The following is a 15,343-nucleotide window of genomic DNA, read 5'->3' on the forward strand; positions in this document are numbered from 1 at the left end:
CCTGAGCGGCCACTTCCGCCCTCCTTTTACGGCGGTCCTGACGCTTCCCGTCGCGACGCCCTGGGCAGCGTGCCCGCTTCCAAGATGGCGGCGGCGCTGGCCGGCAGGGTCGGCCGGGCGGGCTGGAGGCTCCAGCAGCTGCGGTGCCTGCCCGGTGAGGGGGCGGCCGGGCAGGGGCGGGGGTCTGAGGGGGCGCGCGGCCGGCCCGGGCTGGGTGCGGGGCAGGAGGGGCGGTTGCGGGAGCCGCGAGCAAGGTGAGGTGAAGGGCATCGGCGCAAACCGCCGGCGTAGCGGCTTGAACTACGCGCGCGGCCCGCTTCGGCCCCCGCTCTCGCGCTGTGGGGGGCAAGAGCACCCGGCAGGGCCTGTCGCCCCCATTTCACGGAGTTACAGCGCCAGAGACGGCTTGGGCTACCCAAGGTCACACAGCTCGTCGGTGGCAGAACTGGCAGTCGCGAACCCATTCTCAGCTCCATTGCCAGGTGCACTTGAAGGACAGGTGGAAATAGCCACAGATGGTTTCTCCCAAATCAGTCATTTTCCCACCAGGTCACTAATTCTGTGATACTCTCTTACCACCTTTGCCGCTGTATACTCAATATTTTTATTTCTACATCCAGGTTCTTAAAAATAGCTGGCTACATAACTTTCTCGGCATGCTCTAAATAAAAAGTAAAAAAAAAAAAGAAAGAAAAAAAATAGCTAGCTACTTAAAGAGGAAACTTTATCACTACCGTAAATGGAAAACCAAAATTGCCTTCCATAAATAGAAATATGCATTGACACGTTAACATAAATATGTAACTAATGAAATATTCTCCTGTATTTTACCTAAAATTTTCTCATGAACCGCAGTGTTTCCACAGTCATACTTTGGGGCTGTCTGCTTCCCTTTCAAAGTTTTATGGATATTTGCCCCATTTTTTTCGTACTTATACTAAAATGTTGATATTTTTACACATGCCATTCAGTATTTCTTTTTTGTTTTTTTTTGTTTGTTTGTTTTTTTTTGTTTTTTTTGTTTTTTTTGTTTTTTGAGACAGAGTCTCACTTTGTTGCCCAGGCTTAGTGAGTGCCGTGGCGTCAGCCTAGCTCACAGCAACCTCAGACTCCTGGGCTCAAGCGATCCTCCTGCCTCAGCCTCCCAAGTAGCTGGGACTACAGGCATGCGCCACCATGCCCGGCTAATTTTTTCTGTATGTATTAGTTGGCCAATTAATTTTCTTTCTATTTATAGTAGAGACGGGGGTCTCGCTCTTGTTCAGGCTGGTTTCAAACTCCTGACCTCAAGCAATCCACCCGCCTTGGCCTCCCAGAGTGCTAGGATTACAGGCGTGAGCCACCGCTCCCGGCCTCAGTATTTCTTTTAAAATCATTATTCCCTGAATTAGTTTTTTGATTTTTTTTTATGAATGTCCTTTTGTTTTTATACAAAATTCCAAACTAAACATGCTTAGTAAAAGTAATGCCTATGACCCAGTGAATCCACTCTTAGGTATTTACCCAAGAGAAATGAAAGCAGGCGTCTGCCAAAAGGTTTGTAGGGTATATTCATAGCAACTTTTTTCATGATAGCCAAACACAGAAACAGCCCAGGTGTCCATCAACAGAAAAATGGTGTTTCTTAATGGAATACTGCTCAGCAAATAAAACAAAAGATCTGTCAAAGATAAAGCTGAACACTAGTTAAAGTGGTAAGAACAGATTTTAATCAGTAATAACTATTGCAATAAGGAAAAGAGTCCAGCAGAAGTAACTGGGTGTTTTAAAGGAAAAATGAGAGGGGAGGGATGAGGGCAATTAGGGGATCAGTAGAGTCAGGAAAGTAAAAGATTACAAAGAGATAGTATAAACAAGATTGGGCAAGCTGTTTCTGCTAGCTGGCAATTATTGAAGTTAGGATTCTGTCTTCCCACAGGCAAACAAAAGCCCTGTCCCCAACTGTTGGCTGGAAGAAACAATAAATTTTTTTTGACAGCCTTGAGTATTCTCAGGCAGCCACTTTAGGGTGCTAGGGTCATTTTAAGGATGTGGCCTCGAGCAATACTATGTTAGAATATGTCAGGTCTTTATGGGCCATAATTGAGGCTGAGAAAAGGATGGAGGAGCCTGGCTAGAGTTTGGTCAAGGAGAGAATCTTTGTCAGATCTACAGATTTACCCAAAGATATGGATCACTCTCAAAAATATACTAAGTTAAGCCTTACTCATTTAGATGAAAAAGACTCATTTAGATGAAATCCTAGGACTGGCTAAACTAAGACAAGCAAAACTTAATCTAGGGTGAAAAATTCAGGACAGTATGGATGGAATGACTATGAAAGGGCATAAGGGAACTTTCTGGGGTGATGGTAATGTTCTCTGTTTAGATTGGGTTCAGGTTATGCAAATATATATTTGTCAAAACATAGAATAGTACACTAAGATTTGTGCATTATATTTAAATGGCACCTCAATAAAAGAAAAGTGAACATTGAACTCTGGATATATTAATACATGCTAAAATGTTTAGAGGTATAGAATACTGAGATCTGCAACAAATATATCAAAATCAAGATGGATGAATAAATGATATATCTTATATCATTTATTGATGTCATGATAAATTCTATGATAAAGGTATAGAACGTAGTGGTGGATAAACAGGTGTTCATTCCATAATTTTTTCAACTTGTCTGTGTGTTTGGAAATTTTTATAATAAAATGTTGGGAAACAAAATTGTAGTATGAGTTTATGCTTAGGAAACACACTCTTTCCTAAAGTAAGTAGAGTGTTACAAGTATTGGAGATGAGAAAGCAGCTAGGAATTAGTGACTTGTCCAGAGATACCATAAAAGCACTGGGAGAGTCAGTACTGAGAACTAATTACTACTCCAGTGCTCTTTCTATAATATATAAATATGTAAGATTTTCAAGTCACTTTCCCTTTTTCTTTGGGCCTCACAACACTCTCATTTGAGCAAGTAGAGATTATTATTCTAAATTTGGAGATTTCAAAATCCGCACATTGGGGTGAAATGGTTTGGCCATCACCACCCAGCTAACAAATGGTAGAAACAGGCCAGGAGGCTAGGTAGACCTTCTGATTCCTGGCTTATCACTTTTGCCATTGCATCGTGCCCCAAGGTTTCAAATTAACCTAAGATTTCTGTGTGGAACCCAGCACTTGGATAGATGGTTCTAGAAGAGTCTGCCCTACTTTTCCTCCTGCCTGTCTATATGACCATTCTGGGTCTCAAAGCATCTCCTCTGGTGAATGTCCCCGACTGACCACCCCAGTTTCTGTTTCAGTGTCCCGTTGCCGACCATCCCCGGTGCCACGTGCCTTCCATGCTTCAGCTGTGGGGCTGAGGTCTTCAGATGAGCAGAAGCAGCAGCCTCCCCCCTCTTTTTCCGAGCAGCATTCTGAGACACAGGGGACAGAAAAACCCAATCATGAATCTTCTCATTCACCCCCCAGGTAGGCACCAGAATCCCAATCCACTCATTTCTGGCCACTTTGCACGCTTGGGTGTATATGTTCCTCCTTCCCTTCCTCGGCTGTCTACCCGCCTCTTTACCTTCCATTGTTTCCAAGGCTATCTTTGAAAAGGACCTATTGTTCTATAAAATTGGTACTTATAGATTCTAAAACATCTAAATAATACAGAAACATTCATAAAAATAAAGCAAAGTTTACCCAAAATCACTAACACAAATAACATTAACTTTTTTTTTTCTTTTTTTTCGGCATATTATGGGGGTACAGATTCTAAGGTTTCAATAAATGCCCATTTTCCCCCCCATTGTTAACTTTTTATGAATACCTTTTAGACGTTTGTCTAAACTTATTTCATATATACATCTATTCATATAATAAATGACTGATTACACTCTACATGCTGTTCCAGAACCTGTTTTTTCACTCAACAGTACATTTGAGATATCTTTTCACAGTTTACATTATTTTAATGGTTATATAACATTTCAGCAAATGCCCATACCATGTTTGTTTAACCTATCTTTTATTGTTGGATATTTAGATTTCTTCACTGGTATGAATAATAATGTGATAAAGTATATAAATCTTTCCTTAGAATTGGGAGCACTGAATTAAAATATATGTACATTTAAAGATTTGTTACCTGTGTAGGGGCAAATTGCCCTCCAGAAAGGTAATAATAATTTATATTTCCATTAAATTTTTTTCCTTCTTAATCCTGCCACTAAAAAGTCCCTCTAGATCTGAAATTAGAGTCTTCCCTTGTCATTTTTTCCGGTTTCTGAATTAAAGTACTTTTCAATTCCACAAATAGTTTTTGAGGGCCTACTATATGCCAGGCCCTGTGAAGAATATAACCATTGACCCTGTTCTTCTAGAGTTACAGTCTGGCGCAAATATAGATAAAGAGACCCTCTGAGTACAGTGCTAAGGGCTGTAAATCCAGGGTGCTGTCACAGAACTGCCTTCATATCACATGACCTCAACTCACTGGATCCCTTCTCTCAGTGGCCGTGTGGGAGGGGGAGGATGATTTTTACTCTGTTGGCTCTAAAACACTGATACCAACATAGGAGTAAATGTCCTCCCAACACATGCTCAGAGGAGATCCAGAGCCTCTGGTTTCTGGTCAGGCCCGTTGTACATGGCAGACAGCAGGCAGTGAGCATGCTGGGCTCTGTCCCCATGTCTTAGGTATACGGACCAGGGCGGCGAGGAGGAGGAGGGCCACGAGAGTGAGGAGCAGCTGCAGCACCGCATCCTGACGGCAGCCCTGGAGTTTGTGCCCGCCCACGGGTGGACGGCAGAGGCTATTGCAGAAGGAGCCCAGGTGTGCATGGGTGAGGGTGGGGCACCCTGACCAAGATCAGCCAGCAGGAGGTCACACCAGGCAGGGCAGAGGGCCTCACGCCTTTTTCTAGTGCAGCTTAGAGCCCCTCACAGCTGTAGGGTTTACTGGGTTTTGTTTCTGTTTTCCCCAGTAGGGTGGAAATGGCTTTATTTATTTATTTATTTATTTATTTTTGAGACAGAGTCTTGCTTTGTTGCCCAGGCTAGAGTGAGTGCCGTGGCGTCAGCCTAGCTCACAGCAACCTCAAACTCCTGGGCTCAAGCGATCCTCCTGCCTCAGCCTCCCAAGTGGCTGGGACTACAGGCATGTGCCACCATGTCCAGCTAATTTTTTGTATATATATTAGTTGGCCAATTAATTTCTTTCTATTTATAGTAGAGACGGGGTCTCACTCTTGCTCAGGCTGGTTTTGAACTCCTGACCTGGAGCAATCGGCCCACCTCCGCCTCCCAGAGTGCTAGGATTACAGGCGTGAGCCACCGCGCCCAGCCCGGCTTTATTTTGTAATTATAAAAAACCATGGAATTGGTTCTGGAGATTTATGTTCTAAAGGTAGCCCATTAGGCAAGAATTATCTGTGATCAAAATTACCATATTTCATTGACTCTAAGCAGCTATTTATTGGTTTTAAGAAGTACCATTTTATATGCATCAATAAAAAAATGCTACCTATTATGGCAAATCATTAGTTCTATGATTCACACTGATTTTTTTAAAAATAAAAAAAATATGCATCTTAGAATTAATGAAATGTGGTATTTGAACCAAAGAAGGTTCCACTTTGGAGACCAGCACACCTTGTTTTTCTCAGTAAGTCTAGTATTTCCTTCTGCATTGGAACAGACTGCTGTGTAGATTAAGCAGTGGGCTCACATCTAGGCCATGTTGTACAGAATCTTGAGCGTAGAAACTGAGGGAATTAGTCACGTCTTGCATCCCAAGCTTACCTGCTCTTGGACGATGGGCAAGTTTGCTGCGTACTTAAATTTAACTGTTATTTCTTTGCCTTCTCTCACTCTCTTCCACGAGCACATTTGGTAAGCGAATATCATACAAGTGAAATGTGTGTACTCTGTGACTTTACTGTATGCTCATTGTGAAAACTTTGAACACTACAAACAGATACAAAAAGAATGTGAAAACCATTTATGATCACACCAAAGATCCTACTGTCAACATTTTCATGCCTATTCTTTCAAATTTAAAAAAAAACTATGAATCATTCATTCTTTAAATATTTATTGAGCAGACTGTGTGCCCTAGGCACTGGGCTAGTCCTGGGGACGTGACATGGTCAGATGGACAAGTTTCCTGCCCTTGTTGAGCTTCCAGTCTAGTGACATTAACCAAATATGTACAAATATATACTTAGAAAATACGATAAGTGCTTTCAAGAAAAGGTTCTCCCCGACTGGGTGCGGTGGCTCGCACCTGTAATCCTAGCACTCTGGGAGGCTGAGGCAGGCGGATCGTTTGAGCTCAGGAGTTCGAGGCCAGCCTGAGCAAGAGTGAGAGCCCGTTTCTACTATAAATAGAAAGAAATTAATTGGCCAACTAAAAATACATAGAAAAAACTAGCTGAGCATGGTGGCGCATACCTGTAGTTGGGAGGCTGAGGCAGGAGGATTGGGAGGATCGCCTGAGCCCAGGAGTTTGAGGTTGCTGTGAGCTAGGCTGATGCCACGGCACTCTAGTCCGGGCAACAGAGCAAGATTCTGTCTTAAAAAAAAAAAAAAAAAAAGGTTTTCTTGGGCTGTATAGTGGAAAGACTAGAACTAATATGGGGTGGGGTCTCAGGGTGGTCAGGAAGGGCTTTTGGGCTAAGAACCACAGAAAGCCACCATGCAGAGAGTGAAGGAAAAGAGACTTGAGATAAGACTGGGAAAAGGTCAGTTGAGGCCAAACCAGGCAAGGCTGAAAGGTCATGTGAAGGAGTTAGGCTTTTATTCCAAGAATAACTGAAGGTAATTAAATTTGGCATTTCAGAATGCTCATTTTGGCTGCTGGATGACAAGTGGATTGAGGGAGAGAGAGAATCACTGGGGACTGCTGCCAGTCATCCAGGAGAAAGGAGGTTGTCTGGCCTAGAACCATGGCAGTGAACTAGCGACAAGGTGTGGGGATAGGTTTGACATTGAAGGCAGTGTAGTTTGCATGTGTGGGTACACAATGGGGTCGTTTTTCTAAGATTAGGTCCGCTGGAAGAGGACCAGGTCTGGGGAAGGATCATGGGTACAACGTTGATCCTTGTTGAGTATGAGGGATCTCTGAGTCAACCGCAGGAGGCCTCAAGCACTTAGGTCTGGAACTAGAGGAGAAAGCTGGCCGAGAGAGATACATCTGGGCATTATCAGCATATATATGTAATAATTAAACTATGGAAGTCAGTGCGGTTGCCCAGGGCAAGGGTATAATGTGATAAGAGAGAGGAGTCTAGACCCTCAAGGAACTCTGGTATTTAAGGGGAGGGCAGAGTTAGATGACCTGTCAACGAAGTCTCAGGCAGGGCATCCTGATGGCGGCAGCAGAGCAGGGGAGTGTGGATTAAGCAAGTAGACCTTGGCTACTATAGCAGGAGCCATTTGGGTGGAGTGCCGGTCTGAAGTCAGCGGGAGTGGGCTGAGTAGTGGGTGAGGGGTGGAGAGGCTGTTGGCTGTGAAGGCTGGGAGAGCTGGGTGCACCGAGCAGGGAGATGGGCAGAAGTCTGTGTGTGATGGAACACTAATGGGAGGAGTACAGAAACGAGAGAAGGTGAGGATACAAGAGCAAATGGGCAAAATCAAAAGTATGAGGTTCCTTGAAGGCCAGAATGATGAGGTCTGAACAAGTGGAAGGACTGGTCTTAGATGTGTTAGGTGCAAAGTTGGAGAAGGCAGTTGGAGGGTTATAATAGTTTCTAGAAGATGATTAAGGGTGATCCGAGGGGAAGGCTTCTGTTTTCTCTGAAGTAGGTGAGTGGTCTCATGAACCTGAGGTTAGGAAATGGTGGAAGGACACAAAGATTTGAGGGTGGTAGAGAATGTTGGAAAGAGTCATTACTGAAAGTGGTAGAATAAGTAGAGGACAGAAATGTAACAGGGTTGTTTGGGAAAATCAGATTATTCTTGGTATTCTATGATTAGCTGACTTTTTTTTACTCTGCACATCTGTGTTCATAGTGGCTGCATCATCATACCTATTCTATTTACTTGACCTCAGGTGATAAACATTTGGGTTACTTCCAATTTTTTAGTATTGTAAGCCTATTTGTACCACATATTTGAGCATATTTCTGATTAACGTCTTTACGACAAATTCCAAGAAGTGGAGTTGCTCTTTCAGGGAGTATATCAGTCAGGATTCAGTTGGGAGATAGAAACCCTACCAGTTACTCAAATAAAGAGAATTTAATACAAAGAATTGTTAACCAGGTATAAAGATAAGAATACTCAAAGGTATTATGGAGCCGTAGGAAGCAGCTTCAACCCCAGGCCTGAGGAAACAAAGGGAAGAGTTGGAATTATGAAAACTAGAAGCTCGAAGGAGAATCCCTGAGGAGGAGATGCTTCTCAGCTGGTGCTGGTGTCTCTGAGTTTGCAGGAAGGGTCACTTGGGGCTGGCACCTGCCCTGGGGCACTGGGGGAGAGGACGGTGGATTAGGAAAACTGAAACTGGGTTTAGCTGCTGCCCCAGGAGGGCACTGCTGCTGCTGGGGTGAAGGAGCATGTCTGGGGTGTTGCTCACATCAGACAGGAAGTAAAGAGGAAGGAACAAGTCCCTTCCTCCTCCTCCAGCCTTGCAGACTCCCTTTAGTGACCCTATTGGCAGAGCCAATGTGCAGAGTCCCAGCCTCATTTGTAGGGTGTGGGTGATAGTACCTGACAGGCGCTGTGAAGATGCAATGAGATCGTAACATGCTTAGCACGGTGCCTGGCACGTCGTAAGCACGCAGTCAGCAATAGCATCGGCGCCGCAACTCTGTTGTGCCAAGTTGTCCTCTATAAAGGCTACGTACTTCCAGCAGAAGCGCGGGAGTTCCCCACTCCCGACAGTAGGAACTGGCATTTAATTTTTTTGTTTGTTTCTTTCCTGCCCTGTCCCCGTAGCTGTCAGGGTTCTGCCTCCAGTCGATACTCAAGGGTTGCTGTATTCAGGAATAGCAGAGGGCTTTTGTGGCTTTGTCAACTCCCTGAGAAACTCATTAAGAAAAAAAAAAATTTTTTTTTTTTTTTTTTTTGAGACAGAGCCTCGTTCTGTTGCCTGGGCTAGAGTGCTGTGGCGTCAGCCTCGCCCATGGCAACCTCAAACTCCTGAGCTCAAGCGATCGTCCTGCCTCAGCCTCCTGAGTAGCTGGGACTATAGACAGGTGCCACCATGCCTGGCTAATCTTTTCTATATATTTTTAGTTGTCCAGTGAATTTCTTTCTATTTTTAGGTAGAGACAGGGTCTCGCTCTTCTCAGGTTGGTCTTGAACTCCTGACCTTGAGGAATCCTCCTGCCTCAGCCTCCCAGAGTGTTAGAATTACAGGCGTGAGCCACTGTACCCGGCCTTGTTGTTGTTTTAAATGACTGAGAGACCCAATTTCCAAGAGACTTAGGTTAAGTGAATTTATCAGGAAGAGAGTTATAAGTGCTTTTCCCAAGTCCCTGTCTGTATTAGTTAGGATTCCAGGTTACAAGTGTCAGAGTGTACTTTAAACTGGCTTAAGCTAGAAAGGGAATGTTGCAGCTTATTTAATAACGGAAAAGTCTGGAAGTAGCTCCAGCACGGTATTCTTGGACCGTGACACCAGAGACTGTCTCCATCATCTGATTTGCTTTCTCTGTGAGCTTCCTTCTCGACAGGCGCTTCCCATGTAAGACTGGAAAGGACTCGGCAGCCCCAGTAGAAAGGGAATACCTTTTTCCCTTCAGTACTGGCAGAAGCCCTAAAGCGGGCTCTTAAGGCGAGGGTTTGGTCATATGTCCATCCCTGAGCTATCCCTGTGAACTTGAGTTACCTGAGCTGCATCCCCTGCTTGCACACATGCCCAGGGGCTTTATGGAGTGGAGGGACGGGTGGCGGTCAGCTTCACCCAAATCACTTGGACCCAGAGTGAAGAGGGGCGTGTCCCACTGAAAATCAAGCTATTGTACTATAAGCAGCACTAGTGATGAACAGGCAACGAAGATCTGCTACACTTGCCCACTGCTTTTCTGCCTTCTCTCTCCCTTGTCCTAGTCTCTGGGTCTCTCCAGGGCGGCAGCCAGCATGTTTGGGAGTGACGGCAGCGAGCTGATACTGCATTTTGTGACCCAGTGCAACGCTCGGCTCGCCCATGTGCTGGAAGAGGAGCAGAAGCTGGTACAGTTGGGTCAGGCAGAGTAAGTCCTATGGCATTATTGCTCAGGGTGGCAGCTAAGGACTGGGGGACTCATGTCCCACCAGCTGTCCCACCAGGAGGTGAATCCAAACAAAGCCAAAAGAGAATAGCATTGTGAAGCCCCGCTGCCATGATGGGACTGAAACCCAGCAGCCCGTCTGACAGCTATGGTCAGGCCAGCATCAGGAGCTGGGGGACCTCGTCCCGAGGGCTGAGTGAACGGTGTGGTGCTGAGCCCCTGCCTCTGACCCAGAGACACACTGTTTTCTTTTCCCTCTTCCAGGAAGAGGAAGACAGACCAGTTCCTGAGGGATGCAGTGGAAACCAGACTGAGAATGCTGATCCCGTACATTGAGCACTGGCCCCGGGTACAGAGTCCATGTCCAGGCCCCAAAGCAATAATAATATTAATATTATCATTCTCAGCACCTTTCACTCAGAAGACTTTGTACACTGTTCAGAAGTTAGCTCGTCAATCATCTCTATGAACCCAGGAATACTTAGTCAACTTGGTAGAGCTAGGTTTTAAACTTGGGAGTACCACAGAGGGTGACTTTGAACCATTACATCTCAGTTCTTGGAAATGTGAATGGTCTGGTCCTAGGTCACATCCTGGGTGGGGTCCTAGTGGCCCGAGTGTGCCAGCAGGTCTTAATGAGGAGGAATCCAAAGGAGCCGAGAAAGTCGGATTTTATTGGCCATTTTCACTTAAATAACAGATTTGTTGTGTTTCAGATCTTGAGGACCAGATAGATGTCTTGTCACATTATCAGTGGGACGCTTGGGCATTGGAGTATTCATTCCAAGGGCTTTTTCCCCCCTTCTCGGAAGCTTCCTTTTTCCTCTGTTTCAAAGCTTGTCACAGTGTGGGCCATTCTCTGAGTTCAGAAAGTATAGAGTCAAAGCACATCTGAAATGAGAGGTGCTCAGAGAGCTAGTGTCCTTTGCCCACCTGGAAGACTGCTGAGCATATGATTTTGGTCATTCGGTGGCAGACATTTAAACACCTAGAGTGCCCCAACCCCAGGCTGGGCGTGAAGTGACTTACAGCCAGGAGTTAAGTCCTGTCCCCTGCCCGTGCTTGCCACACTGGATCTTCACACCCCTGGCTCCAACTCGTTCACCTTGCAGTTACGGCAGTGGACGTACATGCATTAAGCCCCCGTCTCCCTTCCTCATTCAGCACAGCGTTTCCTTCTGGGCTCCTTCACTAAGAGAAAACCTTTCAGCCAATCCAGGACCTCTCTGACGAGCTCCCACAGGCCACAGCCAGTGGATTTTAGAGTTGGTAAAGTGGCAAGACCTGTCCTGTTAGACCAGGAGTTTCTGGTCTGTGCCGTCACTTGCATTAGTGGAAGGATTTTTGGTTTAAGAAGATAGAAATCATCTTGAGTTAAGCAAAGAACGGGGAGGAAATTATTGTGATGTTGCAGTGGTGCGTTAAGGGCAGGAATGCTATTGGGTCCAGGAATGGCCTAGAATCTGGTCCTGGAAACCACCCTCAAACACTTCTCCTAGCTCTTCTTTTCCTCTGTGTGATGGAATGGTGTGCCCTCCCTGATCCCTGCTTAGAGAAACCAGTCTAGACCCCCTGGGTCTGCATTCTCAATTCCAAATCCGATGGATGGAGAATCTCACCAGGCCAGCCTCAGACAGGGCTGCGCCCCTGGCTGCCATCAGTTGTAGTCAGGATTACTAGCCTGGAACTCACACCAGTGGGTGAACGTGGTGGGATCTCAGAGAACCAGAGCTGGGCGGGCCCCCTCGTACACCGCTTGGAGAGGGGAGGAGCCGGCCACCTGTGCGCTGTTACCTGCGTGCGGTACTTACTCCCCTGCCATCCTCCCCTCAGGCCCTCAGCGTCCTCATGCTCCCCCACAACATCCCATCCAGCCTGAGCCTGCTCACCAGCATGGTGGACGACATGTGGCATTACGCCGGGGACCAGTCCACAGACGTGAGTGCTTTCTGCAGACCCACGGGATATTTAAAAAGGCTTGGGTTAAGCATTTCTTCAAGACGTTTGTGAAATTTCTCTGACCACAAGTTCATACAGGTGGCCTGCAGTGTCATTCCACCTAAGGTATGAGGAAGGTCTTACAACAAGCCAAAGGGGGACCTAGGTCGTCTTCATTCAGGGACCAGCATTCTAGCCACACACCAGTGATTATGCCTTCCAGCCTATGGTGGTGACACAAGGCATCAGAGGGCCTTGTGACTGGGCTGCCTTTTACTCTCATCTCCCCCTTGTTCTCCTAAGATGTAGATTTTACAGCAAAATTTTTCTTTCAAAAAATAATCCCATGGAGATTCTCATTGCTTTAAAAAGAAACTTCCTTCCCTAGCCGATCTTGGCCTGCTTTGCTAGAAGATCAATAAGTCCCTTTAAACAGGCACCAGGAAAGAATCTGACTTGTTAATGCCATCATATTTCTGGTAGGAAATTTTTAAAAAGTACACCTCCATAAAAGAAATTAAAATGTGATGGCACTTTGTGGGATCCAGGATGATGAGGCACAGAGATACACCCACCGGAGTTATAACAAAGTGCTCTAATAAACTTCCCTCATGTGGGAACATACCACCAGCAGAGATGGTAGCAAAACGAAATTAGAAAGCAAAGAAATTAAGGGAATAAAACACCAAGCAGCTGAGCTGGTCCTCTGAAGAGTAGTTTGCCACGGCAGTCAGAAGTTGCTGAGGGACTTGAACTCTCAGCTTTGCCCAGGTCTTGCAATCTGTCCGTGATCCTGTCTCAGCCCTCACTTCACTGATGAGCACTCCAGGGTTTGGTCACAACTGGCTGATCACAGAGCTTCCCTGGGACTCAGATGTCCTAAGACCTAATCTCTATACCAGCAGTTCCAAAACTTGGATGGATGTAGCCAAATCATCTAGAATGTTTATTAAACACACTGATTCCTGGCACTTAATTCAGACTCACTGACTCTACTCTTAAGAGGTAGGGCCCAGGAACTTTCATTTTTTAATCTCCCAGGTAATTCTGTTGCTCAGCCAAGTCTGACACAGTGATGTTGTCCACAGGGCCATCTGTATCTGTGAGGGAAAGGAGGAATCAGGAGGGAGCCCAGGAGTTCCCATGGCCTGGGGTGGTGCCCCAGCCCACAGCAATAGTGGTAACCTACTTCCCGGGTGGGTGTCTTTGCAGTTTAACTGGTACACCCGCCGAGCCGTGCTGGCTGGCATCTACAACACAACAGAGCTGGTCATGATGCAGGACTCCTCCCCAGACTTCGAGGACACTTGGCGCTTCCTGGAAAACCGAGTTAATGATGCAATGAACATGGGCCACACCGCCAAGCAGGTAGCTGGGGGCTAGCCATTTTCAAACTCTCTCCTGAAGGCACACCCATCCTTCTTAGGCCACAGCTGGTCACCTGGCTATTCTCTTGCTCCCTTTTGGCCTGAGCTGACAGTCCTGAGGGCCTTACCCTGAGGGAGCCTGGCTGGTTCTTCTTCGTCCCAGCCCTTCCCTAAGAGCCATGCTTTGCCCATTTGTGATTGTTTTCTCCACAGCTCTCCTTCCAGTACACATGGCCCTCTTGACTGTACCTTTTGATGCTCATAGGCCTCCTGACTTGTCCTAGCTGTCCCACCTTTCAGCTTGTGTTGGGGGCTTAAGGAAACCTGACTCTGATTCCTTCTAGGTAAAGTCCACGGGAGAGGCACTGGTGCAAGGACTCATGGGTGCAGCAGTGACGGTGAGTACCACCCAGCTTGTCCCTGCCCAGCCCCCATCCTACTCCAGCCCCATAATGGTTATAGCATGTGTCACTCACCCCACATTGTTTTGCAGTCTTAAACTAGAAAGCTAATAATAAGACTGACACTGGTTCAACCCCTGTTCTGATCCCAAATACCCAACTCTTTGTTTTTTATTGATATCAAGAAATAACACTGGGCCAGACAGGGTCGCTCACACCTGTAATCCTAGCACTTTGGGAGGTCTAAGTGGGCAGATTGCTTGAGGTCAGGAGTTCGAGACAAGCCTAAGCAAGAGCAAGACGCCATCTCTACAAAAAATACAAAAATTAGCCAGGTGGGATAGTTCACACCTATAGTCCTAGCCGCTCGGGAGGCTGAGGGAGGAGGATCACCTGAGCCCAGGAGTTTGAGGTTGTAGTGAGCTATGATGATGCCACTGCACTCTAGCCCAGGTGACAGAGCGAGACCCTGTCTGAAAAAGGGGGAAGAAAGGAAAAGCACTGACTCCTGGGACCCCGGCATGTCAAGCCTCTGTACCATAGCCACACTTGCCGCCTTGAAACCCCGATCTTCCCCATTGGAGTCGCAGGCAGGGCAAGGCCTCACCACTCTCTGTTTCCATCTGTATCAGCTCAAGAACCTAACAGGTCTAAACCAGCGCCGGTGAAAGGAAGGGGTGTAAGCTAGAGTGCCCGAAGAAAACAAGTGATAGATTGAAAGGGCTCTGAAAAGTATGAGGTGCCATCCACGTAACTGAGTGTTAATGAGAACACACTGAAGGATTCCTGACCACAGCCACCAGGAAGCCACAGGGCACTTCATACAGTTCTGGCCCAGGACTGGGCCACTTCTTCAGTTCCTAATACCAGGCCAGGCCTCCTGATGCCTTCCTGCACTGCAGCTGTGTGAATGAGAAATGAGGCTCTCTTCCAAGCACTCAAGCCATGGAAACCCAGCACATCCCTGTCACGGTCTCTTGGGCACCTTGATCCTGTCTTAACCTTCCTAGAAATGCTCCCTGGGGCTCCCGAGCCAGAGTCAAGGTCCGAAGCTACCACAAGGGGGCAGCTCAGCCCAGCACAGCTCAGGCATGTGCACACCAACGTGTTCCTTGCAGCCCCTTCCCTCTTCAGGGGTCCTGAGACGCTCAGAAAACAAACTGTCTCACCTGAGACAGGTGCCTGCTGGACAGAGGTGTGAGCCCAGGCCTGGTGTCACATTGCACCAGCATGCATTGCAGGAGGATCATTAGTATATTTACAGTTTGTAAAGATAATAATAAATATATTTGAAGCAGTTTCCTTGTGTGAAGTGAGTTTATGGAAATAAAGCCCATGATAGGTATCCGAGACCCCAGAGGGAGATAGTGCGGTGGGAAGGGCTTGAGGCCAGCAGCCAGGCGACTTGAGTTCTGGCCCTGGCGCTGCCTGACACCCACTGGG

General features: G+C 46.7%; 2 protein-coding genes across 2 annotated transcripts in view; one reads left to right on the forward strand and one right to left on the reverse strand.

Moving 5' to 3' along the window:
• Nucleotides 1-15,343, reverse strand: part of CIAPIN1 (cytokine induced apoptosis inhibitor 1) — a 328,736-nt gene that overhangs the window by 18,138 nt on the left and 295,255 nt on the right. The gene's annotated exons all lie outside the window — the stretch shown is intronic.
• COQ9 (coenzyme Q9) lies at nucleotides 26-15,197 on the forward strand. The gene is made up of 9 exons (XM_012751422.2): nucleotides 26-154; nucleotides 3,292-3,460; nucleotides 4,676-4,811; nucleotides 10,034-10,176; nucleotides 10,459-10,543; nucleotides 12,028-12,132; nucleotides 13,345-13,500; nucleotides 13,844-13,897; nucleotides 14,533-15,197. The coding sequence occupies exons 1-9, from the start codon at nucleotides 85-87 to the stop codon at nucleotides 14,566-14,568; spliced, it is 954 nt and encodes a 317-aa protein (XP_012606876.1). The 5' UTR covers nucleotides 26-84; the 3' UTR covers nucleotides 14,569-15,197.

Source organism: Microcebus murinus, chromosome 20, assembly GCF_040939455.1.
Source record: "Microcebus murinus isolate Inina chromosome 20, M.murinus_Inina_mat1.0, whole genome shotgun sequence".
Taxonomy (NCBI): Eukaryota; Metazoa; Chordata; class Mammalia; order Primates; family Cheirogaleidae; genus Microcebus; species Microcebus murinus.

Excerpts from the sequence above, each read along its gene's own strand:
- COQ9 (XM_012751422.2), top strand. The coding sequence starts at position 85 with ATGGCGGCGGCGCTGGCCGGCAGGGTCGGCCGGGCGGGCTGGAGGCTC. Across the intron at positions 10,177-10,458 it reads GTACAGTTGGGTCAGGCAGA|GAAGAGGAAGACAGACCAGT; the intron begins GTAAGTCCTATG and ends TCCCTCTTCCAG. Across the intron at positions 13,898-14,532 it reads TCATGGGTGCAGCAGTGACG|CTCAAGAACCTAACAGGTCT; the intron begins GTGAGTACCACC and ends CATCTGTATCAG.